This window comes from Triturus cristatus, chromosome 11 (assembly GCF_964204655.1).
Source record: "Triturus cristatus chromosome 11, aTriCri1.1, whole genome shotgun sequence".
Taxonomy (NCBI): Eukaryota; Metazoa; Chordata; class Amphibia; order Caudata; family Salamandridae; genus Triturus; species Triturus cristatus.
In genome coordinates, this window is record NC_140594.1 from 1147481646 (window position 1) to 1147507975 (window position 26330).

Below are 26330 nucleotides of genomic sequence, written 5' to 3' on the forward strand. Positions count from 1 at the left end.
ATAGCAATGTAACAGGCAATGGGGGGACTTCAGGGTAACTGTACGCTTAGTCCAGTCTATAAGCGGATTATGAGTCTGCAACCATGGAACTCCTAAAATGGCTCCAAAATTGGGTGTATCTATCAAATCAAATTGAAGAGATTCTGAGTGACCATTACTGCATACCAGGATTAAGTCAGGAGTATGATAAGTGATTAACCCAGAGGACAGTTCACTCCCATCGACCGCCCTCACAGGTTCAGGCCGGGATTTAGGTAGAAAAGGAATACCTAACTTATAAGCTAACCGGATATCAAGAAAATTACCGGTAGCACCAGAATCTAAAAGGATGGAGATGGCTTTTCCCTGCTGATTCGATATAATTAGTGTCACAGACAAGGTAAAATGTTTTGCAACAGGGGCTGCTAATTTGGCTGAATGTTGAGAGACCTCATGAGACCCACGACTTGAGAAACCGGTCTCACGCTTCCTCAAGTTGTTTAGTTTTCCGATGGGGAAGCATAATTTTGATTTCCAGCTATCGTTTTAGAGAAGGAGCGGGTTTTAGCTGGGCACTCTTTAGCATATTGTCCCCCTTTACCACAATATAAACAGAGATTGTTTTTTCTACGTTTATCTTTTTCTTCCATGGATAAGGGGGCCCGCAAACCACCTATCTGCATGGGTTCACTCGTGTCTTTGGTGTCTCTAACTTCTCTTTTCTCCCCTCATGCTAGAACAAGTCGAGACAGAGTGGTGCGTGATTTCTCACCCTTTCTCTCGTTCAATCGATGATCAAGCTTAACCACCAAATCAATGAAAGCATTACAGTCTTCTGGAGGATCAACTATTTGGGAGAAAAGGTTTTTTAAATCCTCATTTAACCCACGGTAGAATAAGAAGTTCTCTTTTCCTCTCGCCATTGAGTTTCGACTATGAGTCTATTGAATTCCGTAAGGTAAGTAAGTAGATCTTTAGACCCCTGTTTGAGATTCAATAGTTCATTATCACTGGCTCGTACAAACGTGTGTTTAGCAAACATACTTCGCATCTTTTCCTTGAATTGCTGGAAATCATAGAGGAGTGGATCATTGTTTTCTACTAGGGGTATAGCCCATTTGGCTGCATTCCCACTCAAACAAGAAATGACAAAAGCCACCTCGGCTGCATCATCGGGGAAGGACGTTGCTTTACACATGAAATGCAAAAGACACTGATTCATGAACACACTGTATTTGGAGCTATCCCCATTAAATCTTTCAGGCAAGGCCAAAGGAACAGGGTTGGGAGCATGAACTGTTACATATACAGGTGGAAGAGTCTCAGTGGTGGGGAAAACTGGATTCATAGTGGCAGAGGGAATCGTGAATCGAGCCGGCTGAATATAAGTTTTCTTATTCTTTTGTGTTAGTTCTGTCACACTATTATCTAATGACAACTGAAGTCGAACTTGTACTAATTCAGTTTGGAGGCGTTGATTTTCTACCCTCAACCCACCAACCTCACTCTGTAAATCAACTATAGCTGCTGCGAGATCTTCTAATGAAGGTCTCTGGAGTGTAGGGTTTAAGGGAGAACATGCCCCTTCTAGATCCATCTTCGCTCAGGTAGACGATAATTCATGGGCTTGGCTTTCTGTCGCCAGATCCACTGACCTGAAGTGATGCCCAGTCCATGGGAACGAAGAGAGCTCTCCACACTCCCCAAAGACAGCCCCCCCGATATGGAAAAGAGATTCTCTCATCCAGGAAGGCTAGCCCAGGGAGATGCGGGGAATGATATCCAACACAGGTGGCCTCTTCTGAATCCCCAAAAGGTTCAAGGAAAGCGAATTCAAAATGAGTGTCCTAGGAGAGAAAACAAGAAATGCCCCAAATGAAATTCTATCCCCTTAAGTAAATCTCAAAAACTTCATAAGGAAATTATGCCTGTCCTGCAGAGACAGTCGTTCCACTTACCAGCCAGATTTGATAAGGAACGTATGAACTTTGTGAGTGATTCGAAGAACAAGGTAAATCAGGCACATCAGTATTCCTCACAGTCCGCAGAAGATCCGAAGAAGAAGAGGCAGATAAATCCAAAAAGGTTTGCTTTCAATGTCCAAACATGTTTAAAGGCGTAAGTTCCACAAAATTTCTGACTTTACAAATTCGTAGGCCTCTTAAGAGCATTCACAGTCTATTACTGAGAACATATGGAGATTTCCAAACATAGGCACTTTGGCACAAAATAAAAAAGCTGGAGAATGGTTCAATTTCCCAAAAGGCCTTTTATTTCGGGGGCGTTTATTCAGCCCAATGTTGCCACTTGATATTGGGGCCAGAAATGTTCATGAATTGGCGCTTAAGCCAAAAAAAATAATCATAGAGGTGCTACTGTAATAAACATGGTTGCGCATTATATATATACGTGACCGCGGTTGCAGCGAGAAAAAGGACGCGGCCGCGAAAGCAATCTGAATGCGGCCGCAAATTCAATCTCAATGCGGCCATGAAATCACTTTAAACGCGGCCGCGATTTTATGGAGTTTAGGACGTTGCCGCGAAGTAAAATAAGAAAGCGGCAACGAGTTCAAAAGGTATGTGACGAGGCTGCGAATTACCTTCAAACGCGGCCGCGGAATCACACACTGCTCAAATAAAAAAGTAGGTGCTGATCATTAAATGCCTTTAGCGCTACTGCGCAATAACAGGCAAATGCTCCATCCACAAAAAGAATCAGGGAGCGGTAGCGTGTCAGCTGGCAAAATAAAAGGAACAAAAAGGATTGGCAACCCAAAAGAAATAGGATTTGATACCTCCACAGAAAAACAGGTTTCAGCCACAGCAAGGATGATCTCCACGAAGGAACAGGAAGTGGGCGTGGTCTCAAGGGTGAAGTTTCCGGAAGCCAAGCACTAGGTCCATCTGCTGACCTGCATTTATACCCTTAAGGGAGCGTGTATAAATTCCTGTCCTTCTTCATAAGGGAGCATGTATAAATTCCTGTCCTTCTTCAGCATGGCAAGGGAATCTCGCAAAACGTTCTCTATCTAGGCAGAGCAGGCATTGCTACCCCTGACTAACAGTGGGGCCATTTGATGGTACAAGAGGCTTGAGCTGTGACACATCACTGATGACATCTCAAATGACATCACTGATGACATCACTGGTGACATCATTCATGTGAAAATCTGCTGCACCTCCTCACACTATACAATACAGATTGCCATTGACACACCAATACCAGTTATTACATATGCACTCACTAATTCCTAGGTCTACACACACATCCACTCATTCACCCATACAATCACTCATACATGCAGTACCTATACATGCCAGGAGGTGAGTTTGAGAGAGGTGGACAAAGGAGGCATGTCCTCCAAAGTCCTCACACCAATTGTGCTCCCTGGGACTTAGTTAAGGTCACAGGAGGGGTAGCTGGTTCCTAAGAACCCTCTGGAGCAAAGAGGACTTCGCCCTCTATCCAGCAGTGCACCAGGAGGCACGTTTGCAGAGTGATGGAGAAAGGAGGCATAGCCTCTGACAACCTATCAGCAATACCGCTGTGTGGGATCTACTGGGGGTAGCAGGAGGGGTAGTTGGCCTCCAAGGACCCTCTAGGGCTAAGGGTATTTCATTCCCCAACCAGCAGTGCATCAGGAATTGAGTACTGGAGGTAACAGGAGAGCATGTTGGCCCCCAAGGTCCCTTACCATCTAAGAGGACTTCATACCTCAACCAGCAGTGCACCAGGAGCCATGTTTGCAGTAAGGTGGAGAAAGGGGACATGGCCTCCAAAAACCTCTCTGCATTACCACTCAGTGGGACTAACTGGAGATAATAGGAGGGTTTGTTTGCCCCAAAGGACCCTCTGGACCCATGGGGACTTCATCCCCCAACCAACAGCGTGCCAGGAGGCGCGTCTGCAGAGTGGTGGAGAAAGGGGGCGGAGCCTCTGGTAACTTTCCAGTCTTAAAATTTATTCAGGGAGGGGGCCATGTGACCCCTTGGGAACCCATCCCCTAAGGCCAGGCCTATTTTGAATAAGAGAAGGGGACCGCGCTGCCAACTCCCCGGGCTGATTTTAACCCCGGGGAATCTATCCCCTGGGGCGCACACTTTTGTTTAAATATATATTTATAAACTAAAAGGGAGGGGTCTGTGTGGCCAATTTCGGACCCTGAGACCCAACCCCCAGGGCTGGGCCTCTTTTTAAAAAAAAATTGTTTTAATGAATACATTTTGGGACAGAGTCATGCGGCCTCCTCCGGGACCAATTTTGGCCTTGGGTGCCCAATCCTCACAGTTGTGGGTGCCCTGGTCCACACCCTGAGCACACACTTTGAGACCACAGCAGGAGCCTCAAGGCCTGTGCAGTCCCTGCCGGCTTGCTTTGACAGAGAGGGAGCTGCTGAACATGCAGCTCCCTCTCTGTCAAAGCAATGGTGCTCGGCTTTGAGCAAGCACGAGCAAAATGCTCTTGCTTGCTCAAAGCGGAGCACAGTGTGCTGTGGTTTGGCTGGAGCGGTAAAGCTCCCACCAAGCCATAGCAAACAGCTATGTCTTAGGGGTGGGTACCCTGGGACATAACAGGAGCTGGTCCTGGGCTTGGCTGTACCTAGGGCCATGTATGGCTCCAGGAGGGGAGCGCTCCCCCCCTTTCTGGTTTTAGGGCCTGCCCTCAAATGTGACAGTTCTTGGAGCTGGGAACTCCCCAGGAGGGGGGCCAAGTGGCCCCCCCTTCCATTTCTGAAAAAAAGGTTTGGCCCAGAGAAAGTCCCCAGGGCCCGCGGGGGTCTGTGAGGCCCCCCATGTCAAAAATATTAAGCCCCAGGGAGGTGGTGGTCCCAGGGCAGTGGGGTCTGCCAGAACCCCCATTTCATTGTACTTAGCCTCAGGTAGGTGGCAGTACCTGGGGCTACAGGGGAGGCCATACGTACCCCCCCACTAATTTTACAAATAGACAGGCTCGGGGTGTAGTTCGCGGAGTTTTGATACGAGGAACTCCGCTTAGTTACAAAAAAACTCTGTAAAGTTCCGCAAGTGGTGGAGTGCAGTGTGAACTGCAGTTTAAGCTGGTATTCCTGCTGCTCAGGTAGAAATTCTAACCGAGCAGCAGCCCGCTCTCGCGGATGGTAAAACTTACTGTTCGAAATAGCAAACTTACCGTTCGCGATCAAGGAACAAACTCCGCTGCTCATCGCGAAGCTCCACGGAGTGCAGAAAACTCCGCAAACTCCTTGAACGGAGCGAAGTTCACTGCCCAGGCCTACAAATAGAAATTTAGCAGTTATAGGTCCCTAAGCCAAATATATCTTCTGCCCCCACAATGTACTGCTTATGACCCCTCAAATTACATCACTCATGTCATGGTCAGTGATATCCCTGATGACATCTCAAATGACATCACTGATAACACCATCTACATAACCACTTACACACTCACTCACACCCCCATAGAATCTCCCCTACACCCACTCCCACTCTCACACAACCCCATTCACAGACCCACACTAGTACTCACATTACCAATTACTTAACCATAGAGGCACTCAATCAAAACACTCACTCATCTTGCCACTCACAGAACCACTAACTCACCCATACAGCCACTAATGCACCCAATCACTCACCAATACAGCTATTCACACAACCAGTCACACGGAAATACACACCTACTCATATAGTCTTACACCCACTCACACACCCATACAGACACTCACACAGCCTCTCAATTGCCCATACATGTACTCACACACCTATGCACTCACCCATACAGCCAGTCACAATGCTCCTCACTCACCAATACAGCTACTGACACACCCACTCATGTACCCATACAGCCACTGACATAGACACTCACCCATACAACCACTCACACATCCACTCACAAGAACCACTTATATATCCATTCACACATCCACTCACTGACACTTACAGCAACTCATGCAGATATTCACTCTCCAAAACTCACACCCACTCACCCATAGAGCCACTCAAATACCCACTCCTCACCCATACTGACACTCACATATTTTTTCAGTCACCAGTATAGCGACTCCTATGCCCACTCACTCACATACCTATGCAGCCACTAACACAGCCACCAACTCATCCGTACTGCCACCCACACACCCACTCACTCTCCAAAACAGGCACTCATATAACCAATCACTCACCCATACAGCTACTCACACAGCAACTTACAGACCCATATAGCCACTCAGACATCCACTCACAAACTGATACAGACAGTTAGACAGCCACTTAAATGAGATATGTTAGAAATACTGACTAATTACTAGTACAGAAAGAATAGTAATTTAACTTATGCTGTAGCTTAGTATGTATCCTAAAATTTCTGAAACATTTACAAAACACAAAAAGTCACATGATGACATCATCAGTGAAGTCATTTGAGATTTCATCAGAGATGTAATCAATAAAGTCATTGACCATAACAAGAGTGATGTAATATGTTAGGTCATAAGCAGTGCATTGCGAGGGTGTAAGTTATAAGTAGCTCAGGTAACTATGACTGCTGAATTTTATAGTTTTATAGGAGTGAAATATGAGACTAACTATAATGTGCCTGTAACAAATTTCTAACATTTTCAAAACTATATTTCCTAATTATAACTAAGCCCCGGCGAAGCAAGAGTAGTGCCTCTATGCGGAGTTCCACGGAGATGGAAAACAACTCTGTGGAACTCCGCTCTGCTCCCTCCCCCCTCCCCCTCCCAAAGTAATTATAATGTTTAAAAAAAGGCACTTTCCTGCTGTGGCTGCCTCCTCCTCACCATGGCCGCTCTCCTTCCTCGTCCTTGTCGCCCTTCTTCTTAGCTAACCCCTAGGTTGTACTCCTTGCGTACACCCGAGATGTGCAACATAGGGGTTATCTGAAAAGAAGGACGGCCAAGATGAGGAAAGAGAGTGGCCATGGTGAGGAGGAGGCAGTCACGGCAGATAAGTGCCTTCTTTATAAACATTATCATTACTTTGGGAGGGTGGAGGGGCCGGGTAACTCCGCTCTGCCACAGAGTGAGAGTTTTGCCTAAGCTCCGCTTTCGCAACGGAACACAGAATAGGCAAAACTCCGGAAACTCCGCTGGTGGAGCGGAGTTGCCCATCCGGGGTTAATTATAATGTGCCTGTAACCTTTGTTCTTTCAGTGATATTTCCAAGGTTTTTTAAATTCTATTTCCTAACTATAACGTCCCTGTAAGCTTTGTTTCTTTTCACTGAATTTCTACGGTTTTTCAATGTTATTTCCAAATTGTAACCTGTAACCTTTCAGTGTGAGTGTCTGTTTGAGTACATGAGTGTCTTAGTGGGTGCATGAGTGAGTGTGTGAGTGTCTCTTTGGGTCTCTGATTGTCTGAGCTGGTCTGTGAGTGGGGGTGAATGTCTGAGTGGCTTTGTGAGTGTCTGAGTTGTTCTGTGAGTGGGTGCATTAGTGACTGAGTGGGTGCTGCTCGCTTTCTGCACCTTTTTGGCCTTTTTTCTGCTCACTTTTTACCTTTATTTTGCCTCTTTCAGAAAATTAATGACCTTAATTTTTCCCATTCTACTAGGCCTGTGCGGGGCTTGCAGAGTTTCACTCACAGGAATTGCGCAGAGTTCCAGAAAAATTCCGCCAAATTCCGTCGAATGATATGAGAAGGAGGCCATTTGCCCCACCACCCCTAATTATCACCTTGGGTACTTAGAGTAGTTAGAGGCCAAGAACCCCTCCTGTTACCTCTAGTAAGCCCCCAACAGCAGGACTGCTGAGACCTAGCCGAGACACCCGCCCACTTTTTCAACCACTCTGCAAACGCGTCTCCTGGTGCACTACTGGTTAGGGGATGAAATCCCCTTGGCTGCTGAGGGCGCTTGGGGGCCAAGAACGCCTATTGTTGCCACCAGTAAGTCCCACAAAGCCGGACTACTAAGACCTCATCAGAGGTCCGCCCCTTGCTCAACCACTCTGTAAACCCACCTCCTGGTGCACTACTGGTTGGGGAATGGAGTGCCCGTGGCTGCTGAGGGTCCCTTGGGGGTCAAGAACTCCTATTGATGCCACCAGTAAGTCCCCTATAGCAGAATTACTGAGACATCATCAGAGGCCTGGCCCCTTTTCTCAACTACTCTGCAAATGCGCCCCCTGGTGCACTATTGGTTGGGGAAAGAAGTCCCCTTGGCTGCTGAAAGTCCTTGGGGGCCAGGAACTCCCACTGTTGCCACCAGTAAGTCCTCCACAGTGGGATTGCTGAGACCTCATCCGAAGCCCTTCACCCTTTCTCTGCCACTCGGCAAACACACCTCCTGGCACACTACGGGTTGGGGGATAAAGTGCCCTTGGTTCCAGAGGGTCCTTTGGGGCCAAGAATCCCTATTGTTTCCACCAGTTTGTTCCCCACAGCAGGATTGCTGACATTTCATCAGAGGCCCGCTCACTTTCTCAACCACTCTGGAAACGCGCCTCCTGTGCACTACTGGTTGGGGGATAAAATCCCCTTGCCTGCTGGTGGTCCTTGGGTGCTGAGAACCCCTATTGTTGCCACCAGTATATCCCCTACAGTGTGATTGCTGATACCTCATCAAAGGCCCTGCACCCTTTCTCAAGCACCCTGCAAACGGACTTCCAGGCACACTACTGGTTAGGGGATAAAGTCCCCTTGGCTGCTGAGGGTCGTCGGGGGCCTTTTTGCTAGATTCTGATCTCTATATTGCCACTTTCTGCTCATATCTGAACTCTATTCTGCCTCTTTCTGCTCATTTCTGTACTTTATTTTGCCTATTTCTGTTCCTACTGATCTCTATTTTGAATCTTTCTTCACATTTCACACCTTTATTTTGCCTCTTTTTGCTCATTTCTGATCTCTATTTTGCTTTTTCTTCTCATTTCTGACTTTTATTTTGCCTCTTTCTGCTTGTTTCTGATCTCTATTTTGTCTCTTTCTAATCATTTCACCCTTTTATTTTGCCTCTTTGTGCTTGTTTCTCACCTTTATTGTGCCTCTTTCTGCTCGTTTCTGACAACTACTCCGCCTCTTTATGCTCGTTTCACATCTTTAGTCTGCCTCTTTCTGCTTGTTGTTGGCATTTATTCGGCCCCTTTCAGCTCATTTCTGATCCTTAGTTTGCCTCTTACTGCTCGTTTCTCACCTTTATTTTGCCTCTTTCTACTAATTGCAGACACTTACTCTGCTTCTTTCTGCTCATTGCTGACCTTTATTCTGCCTCTTTCTGCTTGTTTCAGACCTTTATTCTGCATCTTTCTCCTCGTTTCTGACCTTTATTTTGCCTCTTTCTACTTGTTTCTCACCTTGATCTTACCTCATTCTGCTTGTTGCTGACTTTTAATATGCCTCTTTCTGTTCATTGCTTACCCCGGGACCAGGAGGGAGCCACAAGCACCCACGGTCCTTGTCGGAGCCAGCATTGCTCTGGCAAAGAGAGAGCTGCTAGCCTGCAGCTCCCTGTCTGTGAGGGCAATCCTTTCATCTGTTTCCCTGCTCACTTGACAGAAGGGCAGGGAATCAGTTTGAAGGTCAGCTTCCAGAAAGTGAGTGCATTTATCAGTTCTCGCTTGCTATAAGCGGAGTGTTTGCTGTGACTTGGTGAGGGTTGTCAAACCTCCCGCCAAGCCACAGCAAACAGCTATGTCTCGGGGTTGGGCACCCTGGAACAAAGCAGGAGCCAGACCTGGGGGTGGCGGTCCCCAGCACCATGTATGGCTCAAGGAGGGAGGCCACATGGCTCCCCTCCTTTGATTTATAAGGCCTGCCCCAGGGAGGTTGCAGCCCCCAGGGCTGAGAACGGCCAGGGAGGGGATCTTTCTCCCTCTTGACTATTTATTTATGCCCCAGGAAGGTGACAATCCCCGGGGCCAGGGGAGGTTTGCATGGCCCCCAATTACATTTTTCTATGTGGCCCTAGGGGGTGGTGGTCCCCAGGGGCTGAGTGGGTCCAAGCGCCTCCCAGATTGAAAGATAAGCCCCGGGGAGGTGGTTGTCCCCAGGCTCAAAAGAGCCTTAGGTGGGAGGCCCGGAGCACCTCTCGCCTTTTTATAATTCCACATGCCCCAGGGACCTTGCTCACAGGGGGCTAAATATTAGAGCAGCATGGGAACCCACTCTTCTTAGATAGATAGATAGATAGATAGATAGATAGATAGATAGATAGATAGATAGATAGATAGATAGATAGATAGATAGATAGATAGATAGATAGATAGATAGATAGATAGATAGATAGATAGATAGATAGATAGATAGATAGATAGATAGATTTTTATTTCACTGGAAATACATTATTAATTTGGTAATAATTTAGATGCTGTATGTCGACTCTGCACCCAATATGGTCAATGAACCAAGCTTATTTCTCCTTTACAAACTGTATGTAGACTGATCTAGTAGCAGTGGGACAAAGAGAATGATTGAAAAGTAGCATTTTCAATTTTAGGCACGTAGTAATTCTGAATCTCCATTGTAGTAAAAAGAGCTGAACACATTTAGAAAAAACTCTGTACCAACATCTATCTATTTTCAAAATAGCCATTTTGTGGTTTGTATAAATCTTTATGTTAGTTTTTGTGATAATTACATAATAAAACCATGTCAGGTAGACTTCAAATTGTTAATCTTTTGAATTTCAGTCGATTAGGTTCATGGATATTTTACAATATAGGGTAATAACACGTAGTCTTAGTAGATGACAAGGAATGTGTTAAGAGTTGCATGTCTTTGGAGTTCTGACTATGTCTACTGAGCGCAGGCTAAACAACTAATTCTCCTTTGTGCACAGTGTTATGTGACATTGCTCTGAACGGGACCTCTCCAAACAACATGTTAATGTTTGAAAACTGCGATTTGGAGATCCAGGACCAAACCTCTAAAGGTACGTTTGCCGAACGACTATTGATTCTACCTTTTGTGAATTGAAATATACTGCACAATGTGCATCATTTACAGATTTAAAATTAAGTTGTTTCTAGAAAAAAAGGTTGAAAAATATTGTGCAAGAGAATATTCATCCCGGTATAAATATTTACTGCATAATTTAGATGACCTTGCTGTTAAAAAAGTGGATTGATATTTTTAGTGGACCATCTAACTTGTCAGGGTGAACCCCAAAGTCATTGAGTTAACCTCAGTGGATCCTTCTGGAGTTATGGCAGACAGGCCTAACAGCGGCAATATTTCAAGTATTTTTCCAGTATCAAAACAGTAACAAAGTGAAAAAAATCCCAAACTGCCCTAGAAGAATCAAATGAAATGTAATAAAAAAAAACTTCAATAACAGAAAACAAGGATATGTTTTTTTTAAATTGTAGGTAAAAATATCACAAAAAATCCCTAAGTGCCATTGATAGTCAATGGAAGTGCTAGACCAGCACCCAGGCACTATTTCTGGCCAACTGCGATAGATCGTGGGTTCAGTAGTAGCTCCTGGAGGGAGTGCTGCGGGGCGGTGAGGCGGGGCAGTGGAGGGGCAGAGTGGGGGGTAGTAAACACCGAATTAAAGCCGAACGGAGTTCAGTAACTAAATAAATAATTAAACTAATTACATTGCAAGCTGCATCGCCGGTTTGGCGTTGCAGGGCGCGCAATGTAATTTGTTTTATTTATTTATTTAGTTACTGAACTCTGTTCGGCCTTAATCAGGAGTTTACTACCCCCATCCTGCCCCTCCCCCGCCCCGCCACACCGCCCCACAGCACTCCCTCAATGAGCTGCTACTGCGTGGGTTAGATATACCAAATGGGTTCATCCCAGTCAGACATTTTACTTTCTGACTTAGGGCCTCTTTTAAATCTTGCTGGAGAGGGAACTCCATAGCAATGACAATAGAATTCCCTCCCCGCCTACATTACAGTCCGTCCGACCAATTTAAATTTGGGCAACCCATAGTTTTACAACGGTGGAGAACACTTTTTCTCCACCATAATCAAACTTTTTCAAAGGCCTTACAAGGGGTAGTTTGAGTTTAGGTTATGTGCCTACCCACCCAATTTAAATTGGGCGGACATACAGTAGTTTTTCAATGCCTGTCAGCCAGGAAAAGCCTGCTAGTAAGGGGCATTGAAAAGTGCACAATGCCCTCTTCGCCATTGGTGGAAACTCCGAAATGAGGGGGGCATTGTTTTTTAATTTTCAGAAAGAAAATCCTGCTTTGGCGTTTTTTTGTTTTTTTTGTTTTTTTAAAAACTTTTTATTGTATTCGTTGTCAGGGCACTAATAAATCAGGTATTTTATCCAAATATTGAGAGCATTACATTCAAACCTCTATGATTTTACGATAATTGGCATATGAGTCTTACACATATCACAACAAACAATAACATTCCATGTATTACATTCCCAACTCCCCGTCATTTTCATTGTCAGATTCCCCCTCCGCCCTTATTTAGGGTGGTTCACAGATGTATCCCCTATACTTATTCCAAGCCCCCCAAACCCTGCTCCATTTCTTTGGGCAGCCTCGATTGATAAATACTGCTTTTTCGACCACCATTGCAGCATCAAGATCCCCACACCAGGCGGTGAGCGATGGCGACTCTCTCACACCCCACCTTTGTGCGATGTTGCGCTTCGCCATCATTATCCCCAGTGTGGCCCATTCCTGTGCTGGGCGTGAAAGATCGTTTGGCTCCCATACATTTAGTACACATCTCCTAGGTTCGGGAGCCAACTATACCTCCACTGTCTGCGATATGGTCCTCATCACTTTCACCCAGTACTCCATTATCCTGGGGCACTCCCACACAGTATGAAAGAAAGTACCCTCCTCCCCATATCGCCTCAAGCAGTATGGGTGTGGTGCTGACCCTATTTTGTGGAGAGTGTATCTTGTGTAATAGTTTCTATGCAAAATTTTGATTTGCACTAGTTTAAGTCTCGAGGGTATCCCCACCTCCCGCGGGGAGGCCAACACTTCCCGCCATTCGGAGTCTTCGAAATCACCCACATCCCGGGACCATTTTTCCCTGAGGGCCACGTGGGGGTCCAGTAAATTGTTCACTAATTTTCGGTATGTAAGGGAAGTAGCCCGCTTAGACATACAGTCTGTCAATAACCTATCCTCCAGAGGGATAGCCTCAGGAACCTCGGTGCCAAGTGGTAGGGCCGCCTGCAACGCATGCCTTATCTGCAGGTATCTAAAGCTCTCAGAGGGCGCCAGGTCGTATTGCTCTTGAAGGTGTTCAAATGTAGTGACTCCCCCCTTATGCCACATATCGCCCACCGTTGATATTCCAATTGCGTCCCACTTGTCAAAGCCCTTGCAATGCCGCAATCCACCGAGCCGCTGCGTAACCCACAAAGGGGTGAGTTGGGTTATCGTTCCCTTCCATCCCAATTTAGCATGTGCTTCATGCCATAGGTTGACAGTCTGCCTTGTGGGTCCGAGTAGCACTGGTGTACGCTTCCTGTTATATAGTGCAGACATCATGCCATCAACCCCAAGCCCATGTCTATCTGCCTTGAAAGCGGGATCCGCCTGTGGAGCGTGGATCCACTGATTGATTACTTTCAAGTGGGCCGCCCAGGAATACAACTGTATGTTGGGCAGTGCGATGCCTCCGTCGTACCACCCTTTAGTTAGTTTGCGCTGCGCTATGCGTGCAGGTTTGTTCCCCCACAGCAGCCCGGAAACCTGAGCCGCAATTTTTTTAAAGTAAGTAGGTGGCACTGAGTACGGCGTATTTTCGAGTGCATACAAGAATCGAGGCAGCGCCATCATTTTAAAAAGGGCTGCCTTCCCCTACAGTGTCAGGGGGAGCGCCCCCCAATGAGTGGCATCTCTTTTTAAACGTTCCAGGGGAGGCATGAGATTTTTTTTAACAAATTCGTCAGGGTCCGCTGTGATGTAGATACCTAGATACTTGAATGCGTCTACCGAGATCTGCAGTGGGCAGTCCTCTGGAAGTTGCTGCGGCGGGCCCTGGAGCACAAAAAGTATCGACTTGGACCAATTTATAGTGTAGCCCGATGCCCTACCAAACTGGTCACATATATTTAGGAGTACCAGTATGGATCGCCTAGGAGAGGTAAAATAAAGTAAAACGTCATCCGCATACAGCGAGATGCGGTCTTCCCATTTTGCCGTCCAGCTCAGGCCTCAGATCATGGGCTCCCACCTGATCCATGCCGCTAGTGGTTCTAATACCAGCGCAAACAATACCGGTGACAGCGGGCAGCCTTGACGCGTGCCCTGGGACAGTGGGAAGTCATGGGATATATGCCCATTAGCCGCGACGTGGGCCCGCGGCTTTGTGTAGAGGAGACGTACCCATGCACAGAACTTTGGTCCGAAGCCCAAATGCGCCAGTACCGTGAACAAGAAGGGCCATTCCACCATATTGAACGCCATACGGGCGTCCAATGACAGGATTACTGCTGGCTCTAGAAGATAAGGTATGCGGGCCATCACTCCGTGCAGACGCCTCAAGTTCAATGCTGTGTTCCTATTAGGCATAAATCTGGACTGGTCCGATGAACCAGGGTTGTGAGGTGCGGGGTAAGCCTGAGCGCAAGGACCTTTGCTAGTATTTTAGCTTCAGCATTGATTAAGGAGATGGGGCGGTAGGAAGCACAGTCTTCCGGGGGTTTCCCGGGTTTCGGGATCGTCACCACTGTGGCCAGGCGCTGATCCTACGGGAGTTCGCCTGTCTTCAGACTGTCGCAGTACATATTTAGCAGGTGTGGGGCCACTGTCCCCGCCAACCTTTTGTAAAGTTCCACGGGGATACCATTAGGTCCTAGTGCTTTCCCAGATTGTAAGGAGCCAATCGCCGCCTGTAGCTCGTCGGTCGTCAGATCCGCCTCTAGCGTAAGGGCCATTTCCGGTGTAAGCTTGGGCATTGCAATATCTCTGACATAGGTCAATGCCTCTTCCACTGACATCTCCGACAGCGATGTGTACACCTGCTGGAAGTGCTGTGCCAGCATGTGTACTATGGCACGTGGGTCAGTTTCTATTAAATTATCTCTCGTTTGCAGCTGTGCTATCCACTTTCTGTCACGCTCCCTTTTAACGAGCCATGCCAGAAGCTTCCCGGCTTTATCGCCGGTCTTGTATATCTTATGTTTCGTAGCCGAAAGTCTGAGTTTAGTCACCTCCCCCAGATGTTCCCTATGCAGTTGCTGTTGGAGGCGTAAGCATTGGGCCGTGGCGGGAGTTGGATTTTGAGAATGTTGAGCGTCAGTCTTCTGTAGTTCTGATTCTATAGCAGTGAGTTCCCGCTGCTGTTCTCGCCTATATCCTGTTATAGAGGAGATGGCCTGCCCTCTGAGTACGGTCTTACAGGCCTCCCATAGGTTGGTCAGAGAGTGGACCGATGCAACATTTTCTTGGAAGTAGTGTTGTGTCGTGGTGAGCATAGATTTCATGATCTTGGGAACCCGTAAGTATCCAGGGAGAATGGGGAATATTCGCCGTCGTCCCCCCAGGTGATACGTGTACGTTAAGACAATTGGTGAGTGGTCTGAAATACCTCTAGGTCGAATTTCAATTGTGTCTACATGTTTGAGGCTTTCTGGGGATGCGAGAAAGTAGTCTATTCTGGACAAGCTGTTATGTACCACTGGTTGAAAAGTAAATTGGCGCGCCATGGGATGTCGATGTCGCCAGACGTCCGCAAGCCCCAGTGCCTCCATAAAGCTCCCTAGGTGTGATACTCCCGAAGTCCGCTCTCTCACAGGGTGTCGGTCCACGGCCCCATCCACCACGGCATTAAAGTCTCCCCCAATCAGTAGTTCTCCCTCCGGGAGATCGAGGAGGAAGTCACTAAGGGCCGGAAGCATAACTGCCTGTAGCGCCGGGGGAACATATACTAATATTATATTAATAGGGTGTCCTTCCCACTGACCTACTAGAGCCGGAAAGCGGCCACCCGCATCAGTCTTTGTTCTATGTTTTATAAGTGGTGACTGTTTTCGTACTAAGATACCCACCCCTCTGGACCCCGACGAGAACTCCGAGTGGACAACCATCCTGAACCCCCACCTGTCTAACGCCCGACATGCAGTACCAGTGAGGTGCGTCTCTTGCAACAGGACCACAGCCGGGGAACTTCCTTTAAGACATTGCAATACCAAACCCCTTTTAATTTTATCCCCGAGGACGTGTACATTCCACGTAATTAGCGATAGGGACTTCACCTGTGTGGTAGGGATCTGCCCTCGCTCAACTGGCTGTGAGTGTGGTGTTGCCATAATTGCTGTAATGCGTAATCATTAGAACGGATGCACGTGAGCAGTGCCTTTGCCAACCCTCATTTGAAAATGTGCCATACTTGAGTGCCTGCGCATAAAATGCTAACAAAAGAAAACCTAACCATAACAACGTACCCACACACCCCACCCCCCTCCCTGCCTCCCTGCTAGACGGACTTGAAACTACCCGCCACCCCAACTTTGCAGAGCGCTTCATACCCAATTCCTGTAACAGTACTTGTGTTTTGGGGGTGAGAAGTCCGAGGAACGCCGTAGTCTATCCCCTCCTTGAAGACCATTGTTCTGTCAAACCTTACTGCAGCTACAGTGCTGACCCTGCACTCGTGGATCCCGGCCCACCCTCCCATCAGATGTACACGATCACAGGAATCGGATACCATCTGGTGGCGTGTCCATTACTTCGCTATTATCTCCCCCTGATTCTGTCCTTGCCGATCCGTGTGATCCGTGTGAGCCATGGTCCCCCCTCTCAGTCTTCAACCTCTGACCTGTGCGTGTTGTCTCCTTCCTGCGCTTGTCCGTGATCCCTGGGGTCTTCCTCCACCCGTCGCTGCTGCTGGTGCCTCTCTGACCGCTTGCGTCCGTCCACTCGTCGCCACCCCTCGAGCCAGTCATGGGCCTCTTCAGGATGATCAAAAAACCAAGTTTTGCCATCGGCTACGACTCGCAACTTCACTGGGAATAGAATGGAATAGGTCATTTCTCTGCGGCGAAGATCCTTTTTGATCTCCAAGAAGCTCCTGCGATGTTTGGTAACTGCAGCTGTGAAGTCCGGAATAAAGGAGACCACAGAGTTTTGGATGCGAAGCGGCGGGGCCCCTCTCGCTGTTTGCAGTATGGCATCCCGGTCACGGAAATTGAAAATTCGGGCCAGTACAGGTCTGGGAGGCGCCCCTGGCTTAGGCCTGCCGCCTGGCACCCTGTGCGCCCTTTCAACTGAGAAAAAGGTGGATAGCCCCCTCAGCTGGAGTCTTGTCTTAATGAGTTCCTCAACATATAGGTCCACTCTCGGGAATGCCCGTAATTCGGACGTTATTTCGGCGAGAGCGCCATTCCTGATCGTCCAGCATCGCCGCCATTATTTTATTTTCGGCTTCCAGGTGGGTAACTTTTTGAAGCAATATGGCCGTATCCCCAACCAGGGTTTTCGTTATTTGTTCCACTTCCATGACCCTTGCAGTCATTTTCTCGAAGTCAGCCCGCAGGAAAGATACATCCGTAGAAATGGTGCCCACTGTGGATTGCACCTGAGTGAGAGCGGCCACAATGTCATCGAGCGTTACTTTATTCGCTCCCCCGTTGTCCGGCGCTTTTTCTTGCGAGTTTCTGCGGTCCGGCAGAGCCGGTGATTCCTTTGTGTGGGCATATTTGTCCAATTTGCCCTGGGTGTTCGCGCGCGGGCCCCTGCCCCCCATACTTGCTTGGAGAACTCTACCTCGGCTGGTAGTCGCCGCCGCCAGCCACGGGCTTTTCCTCCCCCGCACGGCCTGTCGGGTTTCCCGCCGTGGAGTCACCTGATATGCGTTGAGGCAAAGGGCCACACCGTCCACAAACACGTGGGTCCCGGGGGCCACCACACTCAGCTGATCGACCACCGCCAGTCACCCCGGGTATTTAAGCAGTCAGCACATAGGTAGCAGTGCACCCATCCAGTAATTCCCAGTGCAGTGGGGAAGGTTTACAACCGGCTCCTGGCGCCAATGTGGTAAGCACCTCCAGGCGCCAGCGTCCCTCGGCGTGGCTCCAGCAGTGGCGGCGGAAGGCTATCCGGGGCCGCACCTTTTTCCTCTGGTGCCGTCGTTCAGAGCTCACGATCACCCAGGGAGGCTCCCATCAGGAGGTTCAGGGCAGTTGGGGCTGAGTCCCTCAGAGAGTGTGCATCTGCTGATGGGGCTCCCTGATAGTGGAAGGCGTGGTTCCCGCCGGGCTCTCCGGTCGTCATCCAGCCTTGAGCGGGCACTCTCACCTCTCCCCGACGGTCCGCTCCTCACCGTCAGCTGCTTCAGGAGCTCGGACCAGAGTCAATCCCGGGCGGGCAGCGACCCACCGTAGACCCCAGCAGCAGCTGGCAACAGGACCGCACGGCTCCACAGCTGCGCCGCTGCCTGATCAATAGCCCGCACCGCAGTCCGCCAATGATCGCCTCACCATGCTGGAGCCCCGCGGGGGGGGTCGGAGGGAGATCCGTATGTCTTCTGCCGCCGTTAGGGGCGGCCGCTGAGTCCGCCGATCGCGTTCCTTGAAACAACAGTAGAGCGTCGTCCGCCGGATCTGACACTCAGGCCAGTCCCCGGCTCCGAGTGCACATCTAGGCCGCCCTGCGCCGTCCGATCTCACTGGCGCTCCGGAGGCGGTTCACGCCCAGAGGTGGACCGATCGGGACTCCGGTGTTTCCGGTCTATGTTGGTGGTCTTCAGGGTACGATTTGCGCGCGGATTATGTGGCGGATTGTGCGGGGAAGCAACTCCGTCCTCGGAGCTCCTCTAGGCTGCGGCCATCGTGATCGGCAGCAAGCCACGCCCCCCTGGCATTTTTTTATTTGAAAATAAAATAAAAGTTGTAGGTTTGACATAAGACTCCATCATGTTGTCTGCGCCGTCTGTCAAACTTACAATGCATTGGCAGGAACTTCCTTGATGTGAGTACCTGTCAATGCTAGAAATGTCCACTGTCCCAGCAATCATTTCTAAATCTAGCAGGTTCCACCTGCGTCTGGGCGACAGAATAATTTTCTCTGTCACCCTAATGGGAGATGGGCCACCCACCAAGATTAAAATGAGGCCCTAGTGCAGTGGGGCAGGTTTACAACCGCCTCCTGGCGCCAATTTGGTAAGCACCTCCAGGCGCCAGCGTCCCTCGGCGTGGCTCCAGCAGTGGCGGCGGAAGGCTACCTGGGGCCGCACCTTTTTCCTCTGGTGCCGTCGTTCGGAGCTCACGATCACCCAGGGAGGCTCCCATCAGGAGGTTCAGGGCAGTTGGGGCTGAGTCCCTCTGCTGATTGGGCTCCCTGATAGTGGAAGGCGTGGTCCCCACCGGGCTCTCCGGTCGTCATCCAGCCTTGAGCGGGCACTCTCACCTCTCCCCGATGGTCCGCTCCTCACCTTCAGCTGCTTCAGGAGCTCGGACCCGAGTCAATCCCGGGTGGGGAGGGAGGAGCCTAGCGCGCAACCAAGATGGCCGCGTAGGTGCGAGGCTCCCGAGGACCTCCGCAACCTCCTACGACTATCCTGAATTTATTCTGTCTCGGATGAGGGGACTGTGTTGGTGAGCCTGAGCTGAGGTGGCTCCCGTTTCCCGTTGTCAAATCGGACCTCGGACACCGGAGTGAGCACCGATTGAAGTCTGCGGCCTTCTCCTCGCCAGACCCCGGATTTGCGCTGAGGGGTGACCCAGTGACAAAGTGAACAACAGCGGCGGGCCGGGCCTGGCGAGTCGCGTACCCCGCACTTTCGCTTTCACTTTCGCACCCCCTTGCCATCTCTGCAGGGTTGGGTCGCGGGGCTCTTTGTGTTGGTGTGGCCTCGCTGGGAGACTCGGCCTGCCCGCCGGCTGTGACCCACCCCGCCGATCTGGGGTGGCCCCCCCCGGAGCTTGTGGCCCTGATTGCCTGCCCTTCACGACGTGGCTGGTGCGACCGGGGGACTGGTGGCCATGGCCACGAAACAAGATGGAGACCGGGCAAAGGCCAAGTCGACCCGGCGTGGCACCACCCATCAGGCCAACAGTATGGACCGCTATACCCTCCAGAAGGGATCTCCCGGCGGACCGCACAAGTCCCCTGAGGGCCCTCCTGATGCCCCGGACCTGCCCACGGATCTGACTCTGCGGGATGTCATGGGCGCCATTGCCGAGATGAAGGCCTCGGTGGGCCAGCAGTTCGACACACTGGCACAGAAGATCGACTCGGTCCTCGTGGATGTTGGCCTGGTGAGGGCCGATCTTTCCAAGACCAACGACCGAGTTGATTCTTTGGCCCACACCGCATCGGGCCTTACTACTGAGGTGGCGGCACTACAAACAGAGGTGCGCCGGCTTAGTCAGGCGAGCGCGCTTATGGATCGGCGCCTGGAGGACTCCGAGAGTCGGGCCCGGAGGAACAACATCCGCATCATCGGGGTGCCCGAGGGACGGGAGGAAGCGGCGGCGGACCTATTTGTGGAGGACCTGATCGCTACCCATCTCCAGCCACGGGGGCTGAGTAAATTCTTCGCGGTGGAGCGGGCCCACAGGGTTCCCGGGGGAAGGCCGAAGGTCGGAGCCCCTCCGCGACCTCTCATTGCCCGGATTTTCAACTTTCGGGACAGAGACGCTATCCTGCAAGCCTCCAGACTGCATGGGCCGGTTAAGCTTGACAATATGGAGGTGAACTTTTACCCTGATTTCACCCCAGCGGTCCAGAAGCAGAGACTGAGCTTCCTAGGCGTCAAGCGCCGTCTTCGGGACCTGAACCTTAAATACGCTATGCTCTTCCCAGCCAAGCTGCGAGTGGAGGTAGAGGGTCGCACGCACTTTTTTGATCGTCCCGAAGCGGCCGGAGACTGGCTCGACACTCTGTCTGGGGATCGTGATCGAAGGGGCGGGGGGGGCGGCGGGGGGAGACGGCACACTGGATCGGGACTGAGGGGGTAATTTTGGGCTTCACTCTGGACAAAAATGATGCCACTTTCGATTAAGCGTCTGTCTGTATAATTTCCCCTCCTATGGAGGTTGTGTGGGGTCTACTGGGGGTTCTCCTTCCTCCTCTAGGGGGTTTAGCTAGTTTTACTATATATATGGGGCGACAGGCACACTGCACATTGGGGGGGCTGTTCGGGCTCATGCAGGGGTGCAGGGAGGGGGGAGTTTTGTTGGGGCGGGTGGGCAGGGATGGGGGGGTGTTGTTCGTTTTTACCACAAGGCAAAAGTATCATTGTGTTAGCTCTATAGTGCTCTCGGTCTATGATGGGGGGTAGGGAACTAACTCTGTTGTCCTGGAACGTGAATGGACTGGGGGACAGGATTAAACGTGGTGTGGTCCTGCAGTTCTTGAAGCGAATCTCGCCCGATGTAGTTTTTCTGCAGGAGACACACCTCATTGGCAACTCCTTCTGCGCCATGAATCGGCGTGGCTATCGCCTAGTGGCCCATTCGGGCTTCACGTCTGGCTCAAGGGGTGTGGGCATCATGGTTAAGAACTCGCTCCCGTTGGAGATTGATGAGGTGCTCCATGACGACAGGGGACGTTACACGGTCTTGGTGGGAAGGATGGAGGGCAAAGTGGTCGTTTTTGTGTCAGTATACGTCCCGCCGGGGCTGCAGTCGACTACCTTTGCGGACCTGGGGCGCCTCCTCCTTGGCCTTCCGGGGGGGATTCTGGTGGTGGGGGGGGATTTCAATGCGGTGGTTTTTGGGACTGTGGATCGTCACCCCCCTAGGGCCCTCCCCCGGGCCCAAGCGTGGCTATCTGGCCTATTGGACACTTTGGGATTGGTGGATTGCTGGCGTTTAAAACAGCCGTTAGGGGCGGCCGCTGAGTCCGCCGATGGCGTTCCTTGAAACAACAGTAGGGCGTCGTCCACCGGATCTGACACTCAGGCCAGTCCCCGGCTCCGAGTGCACATCTAGACCGCCCTGCGCCGTCCGATCTCACTGGCGCTCCGGAAGCGGTTCACGCCCAGAAGTGGACCGATCGGGACTCCGGTGTTTTCGGTCTATGTTGGTGGTCTTCAGGGTACGATTTGCACGTGGATTATGTGGCGGATTGTGCGGGGAAGCAACTCCGTCCCCGGAGCTCCTCTAGGCTGCGGCCATCGTGATCGGCAGCAAGCCACGCCCCCCTGGCATTTTCTATTTGAAAATAAAATAAAAGTTGTAGGTTTGACATAAGACTCCATCATGTTGTCTGAGCCGTCTGTCAAACTTACAATGCATTGGTGTGAGTACCTGTCAATGCTAGAAATGTCCACTGTCCCAGCAATCATTTCTAAATCTAGCAGGTTCCACCTGCGTCTGGGCGACAGAATAATTTACTCTGTCACCCTAATGGGAGATGGGCCACCCACCAAGATTAAAATGAGGCCCTAGACTTTTTTATGGACCTAAAAATCCTCTAGGGGGCAAGCCTGAAGCTGTTCCCCAGGACGGTGCATCGAAATCAGACAGGTTACAGAAAGCAGCATTGAGTAGACTTCTGTTCTTCTGCAGGCCCAGCAGGTATTGTGAGGAGGGTTCCTTAGGGTACCACATTTTTGGTTAGCATTAGCCAGTTCGAGGAGGTGACTTCTAGATCCTCCCTAACGGTAGGGGAGAAATGTCCATGGGTAAGCTTACCCACTTTTCAGCAGTAACTTTTTGCACTACTGTAAACAATCCTACCGTCCCTTCACTACTAAAATCCAAGATTGAGAAACCATTCCGCCCTTTTGGCAGGGCTTGTGTACCCTCCTCAAAACTGGTTTTGGGGATAGCTCCTCTCCCACTGGGTTTGCTCCAGTCTGACTGGGGAGTCAAAGGGATGATTTCTCCAGGTCTCACCTCACAGTAACCAGTGGAAGGACAGACCCATTTATAAGGTAATTAAGTTGCTGGGTCCACCCAAAGTGGTCTTCCTGCAATGGAAAAAAACATCTCCCTGGCAGCCAGTTCTTTGTTTCTGCTCTGGGACCAAATTTCATAGTTCATTAGGACAAAACACTGGCATACCAGCTATCAGTAAGCTAAGGTTAATTGGCCTTTTGGAGGCTTGCACATGATTCCTAAATATTTATTAAAAATCTAGCTTTATCATTAGATTGTACGTTTGATGAATATTAAACATTGCCCTCAAAGGACTTTTTTAGACCTTTCCTGTCAAAAGTAGAAATGTAGAATCTGTAATTTGATGTCTTCAGGTTTCATCCACAGCCCTGCCAGTAGACATAGCTTTTAGGGGTGAGTCACTAGAGGAACATGGTCACTTACATTTTTCACATGTTACACTCTAGTATCAGTCACCCAACCTTGTCGGAAACAAAGTATATTTAGGGTGGACTTATTAGCCTTGTTAGTATTTAAAATCAACATTAACCACCTGTGAAAAATGGTTATTTTGATACTTTTGACAGTAGGTTGTTAGGCAGATACACACAGGCTGCACAGGACAGGCTGGACTATGTTGTACATAGCCCACTCTTTGGATTACGCAATAGGTGGTGCAGTCCACAGATAGCAGTTAACGTCCAGACCTTGGGTGTATTTACTTTACTATATTCTTTGGGACTTATGGGCAAGTTTAATGTGTCAGTCAGGGGTAAACCAATGTAACCATGTTGAATGTGCAAGCACAAGCACTTTACTCCTGTTGAGCCGGAACAAAGTGCTCCGAATTAAAAAAAACAGCAAAATCTGGATCCAGAAAATCGAAGAAAATCTGAATGACGATAAAGAAGGTGGATTTACTACACTTGCCACGAAAGCTTGCCCGTAATGCCACATAATATAGACAGCTTTGACAATGGTAAAGCTTTACAGAGTGGAATTGTGCTGTACTTGTGACGATGAAACACAGATTTCACTGTAAAACATGCAATACTTTTCATATTTCACAGTTCCCTCTGAAATATGAGATTATATTATATGAGTAAGTAATTTCATTGAATGTTTCCCAGTGGTGTCAAAGCCCATAGTTAACAGTAAAGAGGACATATCTGAGAAATATCTTTCAAAAGACCTAATTTGCCAGAAATTCAGCTTTCCTAAACAATAAAAAAGCTTGCCCCCAGTCCCAGATCTGGGATGAATCCATCATCATTCTTTATTTCACTTTGCCACCCCTGTTCAGACCCAGCCATGTGCAAATCAGTCTTGTCCCTGTGCCTCATGGGAACAGTCCAGCCCGAACTGCCAGGCCACTATAACAAGATTGATTCTTCTGTCAATACTTGCTGTGATTATTTAACTTTTATTTGGATCTTTAAACATCATGTTTTTTGATCAATCATTAACAAGCACTATACTTTTGATGACTGGTTGGTTTGTTCCCAAATACCTTTGCTAGTGTAATACAATGTGTTGTGAATGCTATTTCATTGTAATACATGTGTTGCAAAGGCATGTGTGGTAAATGCATATGTGGTAACAATTGATAGTTGCTTTGTACATGTTATGCAATATGTAGGTATTTTTCATGTCATGTCTTGTGTCAGTTACTTGTGAAGTTGTCCATGGAGTTATTAGCCCAGATACATTTTATCAAGGAGCAAAATACACAATGCTGTGATATATGTCAGGTTACACCAATTGGACTGTATTTAGGTTTTTCCTCCTCACATGACAGTGGTTGCGGAAGAAGTAAGTAAGTAAGTAAAGGGCTTGTAAAGCACACAAATGCAGAGGCGTCTTGGCTCTGGGGAATGCAAGAAAGCGCAGGGAAGCCAGGAGATACAGGGTCACTACTGGGATGGGAAGGGCCAGGTTTTAACCAGGCTCCTAAACTCGGGTCTGGAGGATAGAAGCCTGATGTTGAGTGGTAACTCATTCTAGAGCTTGGATGCTAGATATGAGAGACATCTGCCTCCCCATCTAGACTTCTTAACTCTAGGAACGCGGACCAGAGCTTTAATAGCAGATCTTAGCAACAGGCGGGGGTGTGCCATTGCAATAATTTGTGGTAGGCCTTAGCCACCCCCATACAGGGCTTTATGAACCAGGCATAGTGCTTAAACTCAGTTTGCTGCTTAATTGGAAGCCAGTGAAGATTTCTAATGGCACCAGAAATGTGATTTTATTTTGGGATATTTAGCAAGGTATCGGCTACAGTGTTCTGTATAGATTGCAGTTTCGATAGCTGATGTTTGCCAACGCCTAAGTACAGGGCATTACAGTAGTCTAAGCGGGAAAGAATAAGGGCCACCACAACCGTTTTCCTCAGCTCCCTAGGAAGTAATGGTACAATATTACGTAGCGTTTTTAAAAGGAAGTAGCATGCTGATGTCACCTGGTTAATCTGCTCTGAGAAATTGAGCTGAACATCACATAGAAAGCCTAGGTTTCTCTTTTTGCCTACAGGGACCGGACAGACTCCTGCCACTGCTGGCCACCATGCTTGTTTCTAGATGGGAGGACCACTTCCAAATTCCATAACCTCGGTCTTCTCCGTATTTCATTTTAAATCATTCTTATGCATCAATTCCTTGATGTGGTCAAGACGACTGTAGAATCTGTCCGCCACTAAGTCTGCCATTGAGGAGATGGAAATAATAATTTGAGCATACAGTACTAACGAGAAACCTTGGTCAGTGATTAGTTTGGCCAGTGGAGTCACGTAGATGTTGAACAACGTTGGTGAGAGTGCTGACCCCTGTGGAACTCTCCCGGGGTGATAGAATTGTTCTGATTCAAGGTTGTCCCAGCACACCCTCTGTTCTCTGGCTGTCAGGAAAGAGGTGAGAAGGGTTAGCGCGGTGTCTCCAATTCCTAATGCCTCCAGCCATTGTGTAAGTACAGTATGATTAACAATATTGAACGGGGCTGATAGGTCAAGTAGGATAAGGATAGCCCTACCACCCTGTGAGAAGTTGGCCTGGCATATGCTGGTCACTAGTTATAGTGGCCACCTTGCACCAGTCCAATTCGGCTCTTATGGTAGATAGGTTTAAGACAATCTTTTAAAGAAAGCTATCCTAGTGGTAGCTGTGGAGTGCAGCCTTCAGGCTAAGTCTCAGAGGAATGTAAATCAGCTTGTTTTACCTTATAATCTCTTGAATTACCAAATGAAAGGACACCACACAGGTATATATAGCAAATATATATGTATTTATTACTAGACACACTCTACTAATCTCTTTATCAGATTAGAAGCCAGGTACACATTCAAATGTCAACGTTTCACAATAAATTAAGCACAAATATGGCTGGAGCCCTAGGGGCGTACCAGACCATATACTAAAAAAATGGTATAACAATGTCGACTTGCAAAATGACAAGGCCTAGGGCCTGGGGAATCGCTGGGGCTTCACTACTGCAGTGTTAGCAGGTAAGTAACACGCCCACGGGAGATGCGTGCAGTGTGTGAACACAGCCACGGGTTCCCTATTGATTATAATGGTGCAAGTCACGGTTTGATTTTTAAAGTTTTAGGGTACATCGAGGAAGTCTACAAGCAAGCCACTTACAAGGTAAGTAC

At 48.9% G+C, this 26330-nt stretch overlaps 1 protein-coding gene across 1 annotated transcript in view; it reads left to right on the plus strand.

Moving 5' to 3' along the window:
* The window catches only part of LOC146788612 (uncharacterized), a 459070-nt gene that overhangs the window by 105713 nt on the left and 327027 nt on the right, over positions 1–26330 (plus strand). Inside the window, exon 2 of the mRNA XM_085633182.1 lies at positions 10758–10850. Within this exon, the coding sequence (XP_085489308.1) occupies positions 10758–10850 (93 nt within the window). The remainder of the gene's footprint in view (positions 1–10757; positions 10851–26330) is intronic.